The sequence below is a fragment of the Carassius gibelio genome, chromosome A21 (assembly GCF_023724105.1).
Source record: "Carassius gibelio isolate Cgi1373 ecotype wild population from Czech Republic chromosome A21, carGib1.2-hapl.c, whole genome shotgun sequence".
NCBI lineage: Eukaryota > Metazoa > Chordata > Actinopteri > Cypriniformes > Cyprinidae > Carassius > Carassius gibelio.
In genome coordinates, this window is record NC_068391.1 from 7,720,138 (window position 1) to 7,741,074 (window position 20,937).

Genomic DNA, 20,937 nt, shown 5'->3' on the forward strand with positions numbered 1-20,937 from the left:
GCATCAGAAAACTTAGTTTAATAATTTCTGACAATTCTGGCAGTATTTGACTGTAATAACCACAAGTCAGCTCCTTTAAATAAATTAGATTAATCTTGCAGAAAAAAACAAAAGTTTAAATAAAAAGGCGAGAGCTCAATACATCTATTAAGAAGCCAAAACAGATAAAATGAGTTTATCTTACAAGCTTTTATCTCTAATGTCTTTGTGACACTTTAAAAAAAAAATGACAGAGCAACTCAGATTAAACATTCAGAATATTAGATGACGAATTCCACGATATAAACATCTGATGATATCTTCATATTCTTATTTGAACAGATATATAAAAAGTGAATACTTTGATGTCAGATGCTTTCATATTAGGCCCAGTTACTTAAGAGCAGTCTGACATTGATTCTGAAATGTATCGCTTTGAACACTTATCCATCTACTTTGAAAACAACAGTAACAGTCCATTTAGTTGGATGAACTGATTGCAACAAAATGTATGCTTAAGCACAATGTGCATACCTGGAGGGTAAATTACATGTCATTGCTCTTTTAGTTTTTAACGCGGACGAAAAAAAAAATGATTCAGGGTTCACGGTACATAATCACAGCCTGAAAACCAAGTGTGTAGTATTATTATTCCTAAGCAGCATGGGGTATATGTTTGAAGCCATACCTTCATTATTTCCTCCAGACGAGAGCTCCTCTTGGATGCAAACAAACTTGGGTGCAGGTAGTTTCCATCCCCATCATCATCATCATCGTCGTCATTAGAATCGTCTGACTTTGATTCTGTTTCAAAAGGGGCAATTGATTGGATTGTTGACCGACTTCAGAAATGTCTCATTTGTTCAGATTTCTTCCAATATTCTAAAAACAACTGATTCAATTCAACTTGTTAAATTATGATATATACCACTACTCCAGTCTTTAGTGTCACACAATTCTTCAGAAATCATTCTAATTTGCTGATTTGGTGCTCAAAAACACGTCGTCTTATCAAAGTTGAAAACGGTTGTGCTTGCATAATATCTCTGAAGAAACTGTGATATTTTTTTTCAGCATTTGTTTGTTTTTGTTTTTTTTGTCTTTGGGGGCAGTCATGGCATAACAGTTGTAACCCAAAGGTCATGGGTTCGAGTCTCGGTACTGCCAGGAATTGTAGGTGGGGGAAGTGAATGCAAAAAAGTCTTTGCTAAATAAAATTGTTAATTTCATTTCACCTAGCAAACTAGATTATGAAAAGTGGATATTCTATACCACAACAAAACCAAATTTATATATTAATTTACAATAATCAAAGATCAATTGAAGTCAAACCGAAGAGCATCCTATGATTTTATAGAATAGCATTCGCCCCAAAATAGAAAAGAAATTGGTTTGAAGTGGTGCGCACAAATGAATTGTGGGGAAATAAAGGTGGCCAAAATTTAAATGTCAAATAAATGAACTGTAACACGTGAAAAGATTACCCTGTTGCTTGTCCTGCTTGCTCTCTGATGCCGGTGTGTATCTCCCCTCCTTCATAGCTCGTAAAATATGTTTGTAGTAAGGGTTCAGGTAGTGGTCGAACCGCAGGAAATCAAACTGGGAGTTCCCAGCCTGCTTTGCCTTCAGCACAATTTCAAATTGAGCCCCCTGCTTGCATACAAAGTTAGCGGTGCGCTCAATAATAGCGTGCGTCTTGGTGGTCGCAGGCTGAAATAGATGGCAAAGAAAACTGGGTAAACAAGACTGAAATTCTGTTTAGGCTTATTACAGAATATGCCATTTTAAAAAATAAAGATTAATTTGAAAACTTGTATAGGGAAAAATGGGTATAGGATATTTATCGTCAATGACTCCGGGTACAGGATTTTCTAGCAATTGTAGTTCACACACAAACAATTTATGTATGAGTGTGGGCTGGTGCTCCATGAATCTAACCAGGGACGTCATTTATTCATTTCCAGCTACACATGCAGATTTAAAATAGTCACACATCTTTCAAGCTGCAGACAAAATCATATTCATGTGCTGAGCTGATTTATGGCAATGCCTTATTTTAAATGACAAATGGCACCAATAGTGCTCCAAGTGACACATATCCTTCATTAGAAGCAAGCATGAATATTGTATGAGAAGAACTTTTCGAAGGACTGAACCTTAGCTCCAATGTCCATAATGACTTGCTAATTTGAAGATAAATCAACCTTACATTTGTCTTCAAAATCGGATTATTTTATTGCTTCAAGCTATGTGCTGTACAATAAGCAAGGTAATCAGAGCAGCTGAAGATTAATAATTCACAAGGCTCCTTCAAAAGAACCTCTCAGACAAGAAACTAATTGGGGTTTCCAAGCCTGAGAAACTGAAGGTTTCAACTAATTCTCCAACCTTGAGACAAATATCACCCCCTCCTAAAAAAAAAAAAAAAAAAAAAAAAAAAGGCTGGTTGGGGTGCATGGCAAGTGGCTCACTGGATGGCCAAGTATTTATGTTGCTATGTTTCTAGTAGGCCAGTAGGGAAAGCACTGACAAATCCTTGGTTTAAGATCATAAAGGAGGAGCATCAAGACTCCGGAGCTTTTAGAGAAGTATAATTTGGTGGGATCAACGTGCTTTCAGCTACAAAAACAGTAAAAAATGATCAGCGATTGTTATGTGGCTCCCAAACGAGGAACCCAGTGGAGATAAATGCCCATGTCTGGTTTGTATAGATTGGCATTTACATCCCACCGTGCGCACTCTGGTTACACAAAAGGAAGATCTTTAAAGCTCATTCGAAATCTTCTAAATGGAAAAAAAACATAATAGAGTATTTACTTGCCACACAGTCATAAATGGACACTTGCAGTGCAAACCAACAATCATTTCGGATAAAGTTATGAGACATCCAACAACAGAAATGCAAATCAAATACACATTCAATCAAAATATGCAGGTAATGATGATTACAAGTAGGGATGCACAATACTTTGGTTCCATATCAGTTATCTGCAAATATTATAGACTTTCATTTTACATAAAAAGGTTCACCCAAAAAAAAAAAAAAAAAAAAATCTGTCATCATTAACTTACCCTCAAGCTGTTCCAAACCTTTATGAATTTCTTTCTTCTGATGAACACAAAATATATGCTATTTTGAATGTTGAAAAAAATAAAAAATTAATGACGACAAAATGTTCATTTTTGAGTGAACCACCCCTTTAATTGATCTAGATCACCGGTATTGGATATTTAATTGTGTGTGTGCGCTCATTTCCCAGATTCTTAAGTCTTTTAACTCACTTAAAGTTAATCTTTAAAAAAATCTGCTATATTTAATCTTCCACAAATCTCCAAATGAAAATCCATTTTCATGCTGTACATTATAATGCTGTGATGCCTAATTCACTTGTAGTATTAAAAAAAGATTGACTTTTAGTGCATTGTTTTAATTTATTTAGACAAAATATTACTGAATCCATATAAGCCATTGGCCATTTATCCATTAAAAGGCCATAAAATGAAAATAATTACTGTTTTATGGGTATCGACCAGAATTTTACTACCGGTGCATCCCCAATTGAAACGGTGTAAGATATACTTCAAAATCTGCTCACCAGCTCTACATCCGAAGGGATGAGGAGGCCAGGGGGCGCCACGAACGGCTCCTCACTCTCTTCCTCCTGCTGCTCTTGATCTGAGAGAAGAGCAAAGGTGGGAAAAACAGAATGAGCAAACAATAACAGATCAGCAAGGCAAAAGAATCAGAAAGAAGCAGAGTTTCTGGAGCAGGAAGAGAAACACACACACACACACACACACACACACACACAACAATGCAACTATGAAGCTTTTTAACTAAGGGCACTTTAAAAGAACCAAAAGCACTTTAGCTTTCATTGTAAGTTACTACAACTTTCCGGGAGACCACAAGCCCTGTCAGCTCTGTTTACTACTGCTGCTGCCTCTATGCACCCTTCCACCCTCTGCCTCCACGAATTGGCCAAGACAGGGACAAGCTAATTAAAATTTGATGCTGAATACAGTGTGAAGGGAAATGGGGGCAGAAGATGGAAACACATTGCTGGTGCATTAATGTCCAATGATACTTGGGAAATAATCAAATCTAGAAGTTACAAAGTGCCACATTAGTTGCTCTATTAAATCAAACAGCACTTCTAAAGCTATCCAGCAAATAGTAAGAAGTCACGTGATTTATTATTTATTTGTATTTTTTTTACATTGATTGTTACAAAAGACAACCTAGCAATCTAATCATCTCACATAGTCTCAGAAAGCTTCGAGTAAATGGCATATGGTCTGATACTAACTACAGACTATTTTGGCCCACTTTGAGCCGCACTTAGATTTAATGAGATCATCAGAATGACATCTAAATGACCAACCACGGTTTGTTTTGTTTATGCTTATACAACAACAAAAATAGAGTGCCAATAAAACATGGCATTTGGTGGTAATATAAAAATTTATTTACAACAAAATGTCACTTATTTTTTGTCAAATAAAAATGTCCACAATAGAACTGTAAAAGCTAACTAAAATTTGATGCTGAATACAGTGTGAAGGGAAATGGGCGAAGAAGATGGAAACATTGCTGGTGCAGAACTGTATAAATGAAAACAAATCATAACATCTTGGTAATATGATATTCCTTACTATTAGTGTTGTCAAAAGACCCAGTAATTCGGTACCAAGTCGGTACTAAAAAATTTTAAATGTGATGCTACCAGGTTTCTTTAAGTACCGGTAGTACTGAGGTCCCGTTCAAACCCAGTTCAGCGCTATGATTTCCGCAAAGCAGAAAACGAGAACGGAATCTCAAAATCCAGTCATGAAAATTAAGCTTACATTTTAATATGGACAGTCATGGAATTTGTCAAAGTTATCATAAATTAATCAAATCAAATCTCCATATGGACCAGTATCTGTAAATGTTAAGCCGCAAAAGTTGTTTGAAATTTGAATCAGTGTTCTGCGCGTCTCTGTGTGAATTAATGAATGGCAGAGACGTGCGAGTTTGTTTACTACATAGACTGAAGCGCATGACGTTTGCATTAATTTCAGCATCTGAGCTTCAGAGTTCTCTCTCCATCAAGCGATCTGAACTTTTCAGTTCATCTCAATGGATGCCCAGCGCACCTGTATTTGATGCTCTGTAAACTCTTTGTGAAGGCGCACGACTCACCTTCGCTATACTGATAGCGCCGTTTCTCACACATGCAAAGAGAGAGAGAGCGAGAGTCTTACCATGCTGGATCGACACGCTATATGTAAACTATTCTTTGTTGTCTTCTCCTGTCAAAATAATGGAGTTAATTTAGAATTATTCACATTCATTTTCGAACAAGCAGAAGACATACCGGTTTCTCCGGTAGTGGGCGGAGCTAATGCGCAAACGAAAATTTCATTTGACCGAACGCAGACAACGTGATTAATATTCATGAATCCAGCAGCTCATCAATTCATAGTGCATTGTATATACATTAGTATGACAGTAGAATTAATAGTAGTATTATCTTTTAATGATAATTAATATGATCTATTACAATTTTTTTACTGAAACCCTCAATGACCAAAAATATCTTAAGCATCACCACCAGTCTTAAGTTCAGTTAAAATTACAAATAAGCATTCATTAGGCCTAAAAGTAAATTTTTACATAAAGGCATTGTGCTAGAAATATTACTATTATTTAGTAAAATGTATGTGATACTGCTACTGCTGTTGAAAAAAAAATATAAAACTTATTTTTTTAAAGAAATAAATCACAATATTTCATCCATGTTTTAATTTTAATAGTAAATCCCCTTTATTTATCAAAAATAAAATGTGTTTAAATTTCATGTTTGTTTGTTGAGTTTTTTACGCCATGTTAGCATCATGGCAAAAAGGTTCAGTATCATCCATAAGATTTACATTATATAAAACATTTCAACTTAACATAAGATAGAAAATCTAAAATACATTTAGGTGGTACATTTTCAAATATTCCATGCAAGCATGTTTCTGAATAAAAGCGTTTTCTAGCAGCATCATAAAAATTACAATTCAACAAAATATGCTTAATAGTCAAAGGAACTTTACATGAAAGACAAGTTTAAATTTCATAAATTAAAAGACAAATTAAATTTGTGTGAAACTTGTTTACCGTTTTTCATAATTATATAACCTGTAGAAAACCTTTAAACACAATTGTAAATAAGTATAAAGAATGGCATTGGTTTTATTTTTAGTGATAAAAAGTTTTTTTAATTTTATTTTTTTGTGTTTTGCTTTGGTACCGAAATTGGTACCGAGAACCGTGGATTTTCACTGGTATCGGTACCGAATACTGAAATTTTGGTACCGTGACAACACTACTTACTATTATTATTATTACTATTGCTATTTTGAGAAGTCCATTTTAGGAAACGCAAGTAATATATTTTGGTCATAATTTCCTCAGGTTAAATCATACTGTTATTTTGGTGGTTTGTAACAAAAGATCTTTGAGTTTCAGTGTGTATTTAACTGAAGGTTTCCTGACATTAAGTGGTGAAAAGCTTGTGAAGTAAGGCTGTAAAACTGATTACTAATGCCATCATTCTTGAAAGTTGTATAAAGCCAGACAATCAAATCAGAGCTCGCCACATCCAGAAAGTTATTTCCAATTTTGTGAGAAATGTCGAATGGTCGATGAAAGGACTTTGGGGTGTGACATCTGAGGCTGATGATTGTGAATGCACTTCCTCTTATGCTAAGGGGGAAAGAAAGTTGACTGGCTTCCAGTTCAGCACCTACAAAATTTATGACTTCATCACAGTCACAGTAAGAAAAACACAGCAATGCTACTTGTTGACTCTGTGTGTGTGTGTGTGTGTGTGTGTGTGTGTGTGTGTAATAAATCAGTGGATTAAGACTTTGCACCATGGGCCAAGTCTTGTTATCTGCAGAGTGCTGGAGCGACCAGGTGTGAATGAGGAGTACAAAAGCATTGAGGGTGATTACTGTCTGTTTTAGAAACTCATTTGCACTACATTTCTGCTTGAGACAAGGTCTGAGGACTCAACTAATTTCAGGCTGCTGTATTTATAAAGCAATCAGCCATGGAGTGTGATGTTTTTGCTAAAACCCTGTAGTGGTGAACCGCTGGACCTTGCTGGTCATTAATAGTCTCTTCATATCCACTGCCTGCCTCGCTCAGACTTTAAAAAACTTTGAGCTGTTCAGTGCCTTGAGGCTCAAAAATGATAATTATTTGACCTAAGGGAAACAGCCTCTTTTCATCCCGGAGCATTTTGAAGTTCGTAGGCTAAAGCACGCACAGAAACTTGCCTCAGAACCCAAATCTCCTCAAGCAGACTTACAGGCAGCATTTCAAAGTAAGTATGTGGGGGTTGAAGTTGTGTGGTTACTTGACTTTTAAAGATCCCACCTGCTTCTTTGTTGGCCTCATCTTCCTCAGTGGGCTGGGAGGGATCATAGTAGTCAGCGCTGTAACGGAAGGCCACTGCATTGTAGGTGCCTTCATCTGCCAAGGCTTCGCTCAGCCTTTTATACTCCTCCTCTGCAAACAGAAGAAAAAAAAAAAAAAAGATTTACAGAAAAAAGCATAGCATAAAAAATAAAAACCTTGTGCTCATCGTCCTCCAACATTCTCTTTCTATTCTTCTCCACAATTTTACAGCTGATTCACAAATTAGCTATTGGATTAATGGATTTATGTTAAGAAATATATTGATTTAAAACTGCTACAAACTAACACTAAAAGGGCTAATAAAAAACTGATTAAACTAATTATTACTAAACTAGCCAAATCAGATAAAAATGCCACATTTTTTTAAATATTTTTCTATCCTTAGGTGAGGTTTAAATTTTTGTTTTATATACACTGTTCAAAACTTTGGTCAGATTTTTTTATGTTTTTGAAAGTCTCTTACAATTACAAAGGCTGCATTGATTTGATCAAACACACATACAATTGTTTTATTTATTATTTATATTTGAAATAACCGTTTTATGTAATACACACACACACACATACATACATATACATACACATACATATATATATATATATATATATATATATATATATATATATATATATATATATATATATATATATATATATATATACATATATATATATATATATATATATATACACACATATATATATATATATATATATATATACATATATATATATATATACACATATATATATATACATATATATATATATACACACATATATATATATATATACATATACACACATATATATATATATATATATATATATACATATACACATATATATATATATATATATATATATATATATATATATATATATATATATATACATATATATATATATATATATATATATATATATATAAAAATACAGTTGCAATCAAAATTATTGAACCCCCTTGACCTGCAAGACATATTGCAGCAGAGAACAACATTTTATGAAATCAATGGCATCAGTAAAGTATTAGAGAAAGTTTTTAATACACTTATTAAATTCTGATTCTGAGAATGGAACATTGATGAATCAAGATCAAATTCTAATTGGCTCTAAACATTCATGTTCAAAATTATTCGACCCCCTTTGTGCAGAATCTTTAATTCTTTAAAATCACCAATAAACGCTGTCTGTAAGTGTTTAGAAGCTTCCGTCCCCGCTCTACTACAGTCTTGGCCCATTCCTCGCCTGAAAAAGCTTCCAGATCACTGATAATCTTTGGTTTTTATATTGCCACTGCTTTCTTCAAATTCAACCATATATTTGCAATGAGAATTAAGCCTGGAGACTGAACAGGTCACTCAAGTAGATTCCATGACTGATCCCTGAACCAAGCAGTGGTAGATTTGGATGTGTACTTTGGGATGACTGTCCTGCAGGAAAGTCCATTGATCATCAGCTTCAGTCTTTACACCAAAGGCATCACAATTCTTGTCAAAATGGCCTGATACCTCAAAGAATCCATGATGTCCTTCATACAGTCATGATTTCCACTTCCTGCTATAGTTAAGAAACCCCATAACAGGACTGATCCACCTCCAAGGCTAACTGTGTGTGTAACGGCTCAAGCTAACTCGGTTTTTAATAGTTTCTAAAGGCTTAATTGTGTTTTGAGACCGTTTTATTCCCCACCATGCAAATAAGTGATTTAAAAACAGAAATGTTGAATAGGGGTTGAATAATTATGACATAGCAGTATTATTAGAAAAATCTTATAACTTAAAAGTATTACATTATATATTGACAATATCACTTTTAAAATGCCAGTGAACGGTTATAGATGCCATTTTTATTTTATCCTGGATCTTCAGAAAAGCTTGTATTTTGTAAAGTACTGCAGTCTCTGAGGGGTTTTAAGTAATTTTGATTGCAACTGTGTGTGTGTGTGTGTGTGTGTGTATTCCTGGCTGAAAAGCCATCACTACAGTTACTTGGATTTCTCTTTCTTACATCTAGATTATCTATAACAAAAATGAAAACAGGGTATGTGCTGACGACATCACCAAAGCAACTCTGTTATGGCATTTCATTTATTCACAACCCAATCCTGAAACAGCAACCTGAACCGAATTATCTAAAACTTCAAATACGGTCTAATTTTAGTTTATCTTTGCCAAAGCTGCAGACCCTCATATATTCATAGCAATCTGCACATCCAAGCAGCCACAGTGTTCTCATCTTTAACAATCTCACTACAGTATCACAGCTACTAAAACTGCAATAGAGCACAAGGACAGTCCAATATTAAACAATCACTAGGGATGTCAACGATTAATCGATGATCGATTAATTGTCGATAAGAGATGCAATCGATTAAGGCTATCGATGGTCGGTTAACCGATTCAATGTTGGGCTGCGTGCGGCTCACGCGCACTCAACACGTGCGAGCGGCTGTGAGTGACGGTGACGATATATAAAAGCATCATCATTGATTCACAATGTACAAATTAAGCTTTTAATGTAATTTAAACTTTAAAGTACATTAAAATAGAAACAACATAAAAGTTCTTCAACATTAAATGCAATAGAAATGTAGTTACTAATCATTTCATCAGATAACTGTTTTATATCGTGCGCTTTGCAGGGCTGCGGGACACAGTGACAGGAGAGAGGTAGTCTATTCATTCCTACAACTTGTTAATTCATTCCTACGAATTATTCATGTGGCAATTGTCCATGTTTCATTAATTCTGTTCCCTAAATAACCCATGATTTAAGTGAAATAAGGGAACAAATTAATAAATCGAACGAATTCTTAATTCATGAAATCTTTAATTTCCCTTCCCATGTTTACCACAGTAAGAGATGCGAAAACAGTTATTAAAAGCGAAAGTAAACAAAAAATAAAAAATAAACCTGGGAAATTAGAGGGTTAGACTATGAAGATTTAGGAAAAGAAACAATGCCTAAATATACTGAATTTGTGGAAATTCGTGACCAACCGGCAAACCAGAACAAAGCCGCGTAAATGAAGACTATGGGGTCCAAAAGCATGGTCGCGATCTAACATTTTCCAGTTAACCTATTATTCCTCTAATAAACAAAGCTTTTATTCCACACTTGTCATAATCAGATCTTATCATTTCTAAATAAATAATTGCTGGATTCAAAACAGCGATTAATAGGCGCTGTGACCGACACATTCCTGGAGCATTCACTGCTGTCACTAAACGGTGACGCCGAGCATCGTTCACAAGTTTCTGCATGGACCTGACTCGGGCACAGGTTCTAAGCCCTGGGACAAAATGGGATGCTTTAAGGAAAATGTATAGCCTACTAAGTAATAGGCCCAACATAAAAATAACAATTTGTTTTCATGTTTTTTTTTTTTTTTTTTTTTTTTTTTTTTAAATAGGCTATGCGAAATATATATATATATTAAATATATATTAAATAGACCGTAGCATACCGGTCCACTCTGCTGTTATGCCAAGGACGTTTTTGCTCATATGAAGAGGATCATCTTTTCCGTCTATATGCGAATGCGTGTTAAGTACGAGCCTAGTTTACATTATAAATAATAGTTTAACATTCAAATACATTGCGAATATGGAAACATTTCGATTTGTGCCGAATGAGACATGAGCAATAACCTCCAAATTAATCTAGCCAAAGCCGCGCTCGCTCATCCTCGACTGCACGCATGCACTGTCACGATCTAATGCGCTGTATGCCGGATTTTAAAAAATCTGACATTTTCTAGGACAGAATCCAGCAGGATCAAATTAATGTGAGCAACTGTGTTTTGGTGCAGCAGCGCCGATGTAGTTCACTTAATGTGCAGCGCAGTCACACGCGCTCCACATTTCGGATAATTTTATACAATAATGTCAGTTGAAAACATTGCAATTGTGCTTTAAAATACAACAACGAGCACCACAAAACCATTTAAAGAGGCGCGTTCAGCGTTCTCTGTGCGGGATTGGAAACTGTCAACAAAGTAAAATGACCTCAAAAGTATGGCGCGCTCTCTTCATTTTATCAAATGATCATAATCGCATCTATTCATTTTATAATCCTGCTACTAGCATTTTATTCAGACTAAAACCTCTTTAATTCAAGCGAGAAAGCGTTTCGTGTGTGTGTGTGGCTTTTGCACGTCATCCTGTCATACCGCTGACTGCGTGCCTACAATAGACGCATTTTGCAGTATTATGGTTAACGATTAATCGATTAATTGATCGTTAATTTAAACGACGATCGATCATGGAAATAATCGAAATTTGACATCCCTAACAATCACAATGCTTTATTACAGTTTATAGGATGTTAATGTAGACAGATTGATAAAAGTTTAATGAGGATAGGTCTCCCCCTCAAGGGCGAATCCACATGATGACTACAGAGATAATGACTATAGCGTACTCACACTACCAGCAAAGGACATCATAATTCACTCCCACTTACTGCTCACCTCCGTTTAAAGATTGTTAAACCACAAATTGAGCAGAGGAGCTCATTTTTGACTTTTTGAACCTGTTGATGCGTATACAGAGTTATAATAATGTGCCATACAGAAAGTGCCCCATTTGATTCATAAGAATAGTTTAAAGACTAATGGTGCCTTCACTGCAGCACGAATGACACGGTGCGAATTGAGTATTTCGGCTGTTTTGACGTGAAACATGCAAGTTGAACTTTGGCTAAATTTTGCGCCACATTAACCAATTAGGAGCTTGCTCTTAGTAGTGACGTGACGAAACAACAATGGAGGACAAAGTCATCGTCGCTGTATGTGGATACCCGGATACTCTGTCTTTATAAATAAACTGCATATTTGAGTTTACAACATCTACATTCTCGCCTGAAATACTTTTAAAACTACATTTCATGACACGATAACGGTGATATTTTGAGAATTATCTGAATAAAAATGGTGGTGGAAATCGCAATGCTGCGTGACCTCACCTGCACTTCATTTGAAGCAATAGCTCGCTCATTGCTTTCTTAAAGACATATCTGATAATATCTTGTGTTAATTTCAGGTCAGTTGTTACGTAAATGTGCCTCACTGAATTAAACTGGTTTAATTGCTGGGTGTAGTCAAGGGACAACTTGATTCTGAACAGCATTCTTGAACATAAGTTTGGAGACCTTGTATAACCCGACAACAACACTTTAACATTCAATGGAGTTAACCTATTTGATTTATACCAAAACAAACTCAGCCATGTCAGCTTTACGCTCTTCACAGTGTATAAAAAAAAGCACAAGTACCTTCCCCTATTCTGGGAATGTAATACAATCAAAAATATATTTGAGGAAAGCACTTAAAGCCTGACCGCACCAGTCTAAAGTCGATAACCATGAAAAGCAGTTTACTGAAGAGCTCTGGGTTGTCCACCTAAGCGAAACAAGCTAGATGAATTATTTCCAGCTGAAAAGGTCAGGTTTTATTTTCCTGCAACTGCCACTATGAAAGGGCCTCTTCATGCTTTTCTACTTTGTCATATATATGCCTCCCAATGAAACAATCTCTCACAGGGACAAGACAGACATATTGTGGTTTCAGAATATGTTTTCTATGTTTAAAAGAAGTTTAAAAGAAGTTTATCATTTGAAAAGGCTAAAACCACTAGTGAAAATGCTTATATTTTGTTAACAGAAAATTAGCAAAAAAAAAAAAAAATTTGTTTATGAGGTTGCTAATGAAAAAGTTTTTTTTTTGTATTTTTATTTCTAATAAGTTAACAAAGTAAAAAATATATATAATTACTACTATATCTGGTTGTTATTGAAAAGCCTATTTTAAATTTTACACAAAATGCGATATTCGCAGTTATTCTGTCATGTTTTCTGCTTTTTTTTCCCATGACAAACACCAGTCTCCCTTTTTTTGCAAAATGCGATAAATCTGCTCAACCAATCACAGTGCACCATTCCACATATTTACCATTACACATATTCATTTTATATATTAATAAATATTGAATATGGAATATGGAGGAAGTCATCTGAACTTTAAATAGGTTAAGTGGGGTCCAAAAGTCTGAAACTGCAAGTGTATTTTGCATTTAGGTTTTTTTGCCATTGTGTGCATTTCAGTACATCTTACATATTTTATAATTTTTTTTTTTTTTTATTTTATGAAAAAGTATTTATAAGAAATTATACATGGAAGAAAAAGTATTTCACAATTGCCTAATGAATGACAAATAATGTTTGTTAATGAACACTTTTTTTATGTGCATCATGTCAAAAAAAAAGAAAACTTAATAAAAAATTTAAAAAGCACTGTTTACAATTAACATTTTATGTTTAAAAAATATAGAAGAAAAATTAAAATAATTGTATAAATATATAAATTGGAAATGTGAAGGAAAAAAAAATTATAAAAGCCAGTAAATAATTAATGTTGCACCCAAACATATCCTAAACACAAAAAAACACAACCCACTTGAGTCAAGAGTAAAAAAATAAAATAAATAATAATAAGTAAAAATAAATAAAAATTGCCACAATGTAGGACTTCAAAAATGTGTAAAAATCAGCATTGCACTTGAGATGACATGACCTTCAAATGTTTAAATTATGTATGAAGATTTACGGAGCTGTACCTTGCCTGGCCTCCTCTTCCATCAGATCCGTGTGCATGGCCAGGTACCTCTCCTCATCACACAGAGCCTCTATCCTGGCCTCCTCCTCGGACAGCTGGTAATCGTGATTCCACGAGCCTGCGTCATATTCCGAAAGATCATGTAAATGACCGCGGCCATCGTACCTGCAAGACGAATCACATGGTTAAAGGCGAGAGGAAATTAACATCGGATTACATACAAGAAATACTCACCACACTGGAGAACCCTAAAAGTAAAGCCAATTTATATTCACAACATATATGCTTTTCTTTCAAAATGCTATTTCGCTTACAAGATTAGCATGAGGAGGTGTGAGAACTGAACCATGCCTGGGTGGCAAAAAGCAGACGGCCTTTGTGGTGCGCTCCAGATGGTATACGTATCAAGAGGTGAGTGTACTTGCATGATATACTTACTAAATCCATCTAATTCTTCACTAAAACCATAAAAAGACGCAACAGGCCTGAGTAAAGATAAAAATAAAAAAAAAACGCAAACAACAACTCTCCTCTTACCTTAAATGGTTCAACAAACCATTCCAACTTTTTGAGACAACTGCCATCATTCCTACATTTACTGTAAAAGAAGTACATCCACACAAGCCCGAGTAAATAAATACCTATCCGTAAGAACCCATATGGAGGAAATTTTCCTGCGCTTGCTCCTGTATTCCACTTCTCAGTTCCAGTTTCTTCGGCAAAATAGAGAAGTGGGCGATGAGGTGGCAATCGGGGCCTGTCGGGACCCCTTAGCCTTAATTGCTGAGGAAATAAGTTCTGTATTACGTGATAGAGAGACACACACATACACATTGGAAACAAGAAAACAGATCCATGCAGATTAAGGTGGCTCAATGCAACCCGCTGCCTCAACACACTCCTGGCTCGTTACCAATTTTAACAAATTTGAAGGACTGCAGCTGAACTGGAAAAAGTGTGGAGTAAGAGAGAAAACACATGAGGAATGCAATATTCGACTGACTATATGTCGGAAGTGCTTCCTGCAAAAGAACAATGTTAGACTTGGGATCTACAGTAGGCACAAAGACATAATTCATATAATGGGATTCAAATCATATATCACTTAATGTGTGAACCACCTTAATGCACGGACTAATTTACAGTGAATTTGCTGTGGTTTGCATTAAAGCGAATAAATGCAACACCGATGTGACCACAGCAGATTCAGTACTAAGAAGCAGAGGCATCACGTGACAAGTACATTAGGCCCATATTATGACTCCTATTCACTTATTGTAACAATGTACAATAAATCTGTAATTTCTATTTATAGATCAGCCATATTTTTATTGATTTTGATTTTAAGTTATATAAGCGAGGGCCAAGTGAGCAAGGACTCTGCTTTGCATTTTAAACATTCCTAACTTTACAAAAATAAAAATAAGAATAAATAAATTAAATCTCAAATCAGCCTAAGCTGTTTTGCTGGTCTCCTGAATGGTTTTCGAGGGGCCTGGGCACAGGCTGGAAGACAAACTGAATTCCAGCTTGGCAATGCTGCGGGGCTAGCTTAAACCAGCTAAGACCAGCTAGCCATTTTAGGCTGATTTAAACTTCTTCTTGAAACATTTGTCATTGCTGTCAATGCAACGAGCTTACAAATAATCACAATCCAAGCAAGTTATCTTAGATCTGTCAATGTCAGGTTTCTTTTATTCGCGTTTGGCCATGTAAACATAACACAATGCCATCAGCTCCTCGTGTGCTGCAAAACAACAAATACATCCGAGGTCCCTTTGGAAGACATTAAGTTGGTTAAGTAATGATTCCCATTAGGTTTGTTTAACCGACCTATCGATCATGATGTTCTTGTCCCCCATCCATGGGATAAGGTGTTTGCCCTGATCGTGGTAGATGGCCCTCTCATCGTCCCGGAACAGCTTGCAGGCGTAGCCGAACACCAACAGCTCCGCATACTTGCTGCTGTCGCTTTGCTCCTTAGTCGCTTTATTATGGTCCGCCTTGCTTCCCCCGCGCCGGTACATTCCAGAAAATATCCGCAAAACACACGAAACAAGCGAGAGACTGCTAGAAATGTGTAACCATTTCTTTAAAGGTGGGAAAAGTTAAATAAAATATGTGGGCTAGCAACCGCTGCAAAACATATCAACACACACTGAATCAAATATGGCGTTTTGAAGAACGTTCCGTTTCAGAGTCGCAGATTCGTTGCATTGCGTTTCGTTAAACTGAATTTGTTGCTGCTGTCTTAGTTTGTATAAAAAATATTTAAATATAATATTTGAGCTTTTATAGTATTTGAACATTTATGGTATGCACTTAGACTGGAGAGATAGATACCATTATTATTATTATGCAAGACGAAAACGTCAACGTGAAAGTGTAAATCAATTCCTGGAGGGTCTGAGCCCTGCAGTTTGGCTCTGCAGAGTTTTGTTCCAACCCTTCTTCAACACACATACAATGTAGCTTTCAAATGACCCTGAACGACTTAATTGGATCAGGTGTGTGAAATTAGGGTTTAATATAAGCGCCTGCATTGACGCCACTGGTGCAGATTTGACTGTGTTAAACCTATGCGTCAGAGTCAGAGAAAGAGGACAAAATAGTCACATCAGTCACAACAGTCACATTTTCTTCATGATAAGTTTTTAGAAAGGATGGTTTACACAAGTGTGTGTTTTTAAACCTATTATTATGCATAACTTCCATTTTAAAACTGTGAGGCATATGAGATTTCTCAGGTGGCAATCAAAAGCATGTTGCAAATACTGTTAGTAGCTTAATTTGATTTGAAACTACAGCATTCCTTCAATAACATGATTTTTGAATGAGTCTATATTTATCTATACAGACATGACATCTGGGGACATGCTTACCCGGACATAGCATACAGATCATGTAGAACATCTGAAGCGTTGGCTATATTTGTCATTTTTAAACACACATTTCATTGTGGGTTCACATAAAGTTAAGAGCTGGATCCATAGCTGGAAAAAAATTTGTTGGGTACTGACAATAATAATGATTTATGACAAAAGCTCTATAAATGCTGCCCATTACAGTGGAGTAGAATATGTATTATTTTTATTAATTATTTATTTATTTATTCTATGTATGTATTTACACATTTATTGTACTATATAATGGTAGAAGAGGCCTGGTTTAAAAGAAATTAACTTCCAGTTGTACTGGTCTTGGTTATCTTGAAATTGTTCATGTGGGTGTGTTGCTTTGATATACTTTGATTTGTCATTTATTTTCTTCTTTTCTTTTTTTTAATACCTGTATTGTATTCCATTGCTGTTTGTCATGTGCTTTGTCAAATCTTGAAACTTCTGAACAGAAATGTATTCATGTATTTTTTAATATACAGCATGTCTATTATACTTTATGCTTTTATTAATAAACATGTTGTGTTAACATAAATATCCTACCTATTTTTATTTATTTATTTATTGTATATTTCTGCTAAATAAAGCCATGCTGGTAGCTTAGTTAGGTGAACCAACAGACTTAGAAATTTTAAAGAAAATAGTCACATCCACATTTTGCAATACATTTACAGACAACCTCAAACTGGTGAGCAAGACAGGGGACTTGAAGTCTTGAAATCTTAATGGTAAACAATGATTTTGACAAAACTGGTGCTTATTTACTTTAACATATGTATAAATTATTACATTAAACATTATTACAATAAAACAATATTACAATAAAACAGTTCTCAGGTATGGAACCTTTTTACTAATTTTGAAACCTTATCTTCATTATAATATATATATATATATATATATATATATATATATATATATATATATATATATGTGTGTGTGTGTGTGTGTGTGTGTGTGTGTGTGTGTGTGTGTGTGTACCTTCTCATTCAAATAGTTTTCTTTATTTTCATGACTATATGGCATCAAACCTATGAATTAACAAATGTGGAATTATATATGGAATTATATACATAACAAAAAAGTGTGAAACAACTGAAAATATGTCTTATTCTAGGTTCTTCAAAGTAGCCACCTTTTGCTTTGATTACTGCTTTGCACACTCTTGGCATTCTCTTGATGAGCTTCAAGAGGTAGTCACCTGAAATGGTCTTCCAACAGTCTTGAAGGAGTTCCCCGAGTGATGCTTAGCACTTGTTGGCCCTTTTGTCTTCTGTCTGCGGTCCAGCTCACCCCTAAACCATCTCGATTGGGTTCAGGTCCGGTGACTGTGGAGGCCAGGTCATCTGGGCAGAACCTGATTTTACCAAGTGAGACATGTTCCTGGGATAACATCTTTGTTGACCCTGGAACAACATTGTGAATAATCAATCAGATTTGAAGAACAAGTTTTTAGATTTTGTGAAGTTTACGCTTACAATCACTGTTAGGTGCTTGTACATCAGTGTCATTCATCATTTCCTCTGATTTTAAGGATCACTCATGGTTAAGGTTAGGTTTAGGTGTGGGCATATGGTCAAGACTACATTTTTTGTACATTTACAGTGTATAGGCCAGGGTCCACCAACAAAAATGCGGACGCCCTATCAAGATTGCCAGATGATCCATCCCCTTGCTCGATGGATGAGGTGGCAGCAAAATTGTTTACAATACAAACAAGGTACGGTTAGCGAATCACAACACACTGGGCCAGCTAACCAATCTGAGCCCATTGCATATTTCTCAGGGAAGGGCTTCATAGAACCAGCAAGTCAACAGAGCATTTTTAAGAGAAAGGAAACAATGGTGGAGATCAGGGATACTCAAATCTGGCTCGCGAGATCCACATTCCTGCAGAGTTTAGCTGCAACCCTGATCAGACTCGCCCTACCTGTGATTTTCTAATGATCCTGGAGGCATTGATTAGCATGCTCAGGTGTGTTTGATTAGGGTTAGAGCTAAACTCTGCAGGAAAGTGGATCTCTCAAGCCAAATTTGAATATCCCTGGTGTAGATTAAAGATTTTGTTGTTGTTTTTATATGAAGCATGAACACGTTACAGTGCACCCCATAAACACATTCAAGCCTTTGAAAATAGCTAATTTACAACCCCTTAAAATGACACAAGTGTATAGTTTATCTATTCTATTGAGACTGTGTGCTCCCTGAATAGTAAGGTCAAAATATACATTTAATGCAGGATCTAGAAAAAATATTATCGCGATGAAACAACACAACTGCAAAATAAATGAACAAAAGCATTTTTTTAGCTTGGCCTGCTAAACATTAGATCACTCACACCCAAAGAAATTATTCTAAATGAAATGATCACAGATAATAGTTTTTATATACTTTACTAAACTGTGCCTGACACAATTTAGTCAGGTGCTTGACTAAATCATGCTTCACTAAAGCCTGGCTTAAACCAAATTACTATACTGGTCTAAATTAGACTACTTTACCAAGCTACTGTTATAAGCATGACCCCCTTAATATTGGTTGTACTGGTGGTGCAACAATATATAGAGATTATTAATGTTACTCAGAAATAATGTACCAGATTCAGTATGCAGTTGTCAGTGCATGATATAATAAAACTGCAGCTCATTAATTAACAACATATTTTAGTTTGATCTATTTTATAAAATCCGACTTTATTTAGCAAGTGTGCAAAAAAAAAAAAATGTTTTCAAGTTCAACACTTTTTGTTCCATTTAGTTGTTGATGCTGATAGAGAAGCGTATTTGCACAGACCGCCAAAGGACCTGCAAAAAGACGTGCGTGTGTGTGTGACCTTACCAGGTCAAGAAAATATTATCGTAATACCCAAGATTTACAATCTCCCCACTGCCTATACCTAAGTTTTAAATATTGCTGCTTACTCATAAGGGCCCTAAATGGTTTAGCTCCTGTGTCTTCTATCATGCTACATTCCATCACTTAATGTCACAAAACTCTGGACCTCTTATGAAGATTTGAGATGATGCCATCCTGAAACAGTTGTCAAACTACTAAAATGTTTCAATCACAATATAAAATGTGTTAATTATGTTCACCATTTCTGTTTAAATACATGTCATTGACTAACTGCATGATTTTAACTATACAAAGATATGTGAGTTGTTTGGCAGCAATGTGTATTGTAAAAAGCAAGTACTGGTTTGCTGGTTTTAAAGCTCCAGTATGTGACTTTTGTAATTGACCACAAGAGGGCGCATTTCCAACAATAACAAAGGCATGATAAAATCCTTACCTTAGTACAAAGAGCAATATAACTTTGTTTAAAAGTGCTATTATTGAAACTGAAACAGTCCATTTGCCACGTAATATTATTTTCTCACAGGTAAATTTATTGATAAAAAAATGCTACAGTGACAGAATGTACAGGCATGTGGTGTAATTCATATCTATTAAAATTATCTTTACTGTAACTATTACGTTACTTGTACAATAACAAAATAAATAATTGATTTGCTTACCTGTCTATCAATACAGTCGCAAGAGCAGAGTCTCTGTCAAGTCCAAAATTTTCGCGCAGCTCTCTCCATCTCGTAAACACCTGGCTGATATTTATCCTGGTTTTATTCCTCCGTTTGTCACAAAGTCTGCATGTATCCGAATATGGACGCTTACGTTTTACTGGCACTTCAATACTCGCCAAAGAGTAATCATGAACCATAACAACGACAACCAAAACATATGCGCGGCTATAACATAACCACCACTTCCGCAGTTGACCATGTGATATTCCGCTGTGGTGGAACATCACATGGTCTACACCGGAAAAAAAGTATAGAGCGGACATTGCGTCACTGAGAGGCAACATTTCTTTTCTGGAATGGCCAGTTAATTTAAAATCAGAATTTCTCTGAAATAAATAATCTTTGGAGACTTTTGAGATATTGTAAGTACACAACTGGAGGAAATATATCACACTGTGCAAGTTATTT

General features: G+C 35.4%; 1 protein-coding gene across 1 annotated transcript in view; it reads right to left on the bottom strand.

Annotated features, from left to right (window-relative positions):
* Positions 1-16,440, bottom strand: part of LOC127941564 (splicing factor, suppressor of white-apricot homolog) — an 82,197-nt gene extending 65,757 nt beyond the window's left edge. The window contains exons 1-6 of the mRNA XM_052536750.1: positions 15,885-16,440; positions 14,053-14,216; positions 7,394-7,525; positions 3,576-3,655; positions 1,464-1,689; positions 668-783 (exon numbers count right to left, since the gene is read on the bottom strand). Coding sequence (XP_052392710.1) covers positions 668-783; positions 1,464-1,689; positions 3,576-3,655; positions 7,394-7,525; positions 14,053-14,216; positions 15,885-16,078 — 912 coding nt within the window. The 5' untranslated portion in view covers positions 16,079-16,440. The remainder of the gene's footprint in view (positions 1-667; positions 784-1,463; positions 1,690-3,575; positions 3,656-7,393; positions 7,526-14,052; positions 14,217-15,884) is intronic.
* Positions 16,441-20,937: the final 4,497 nt, after the last annotated feature.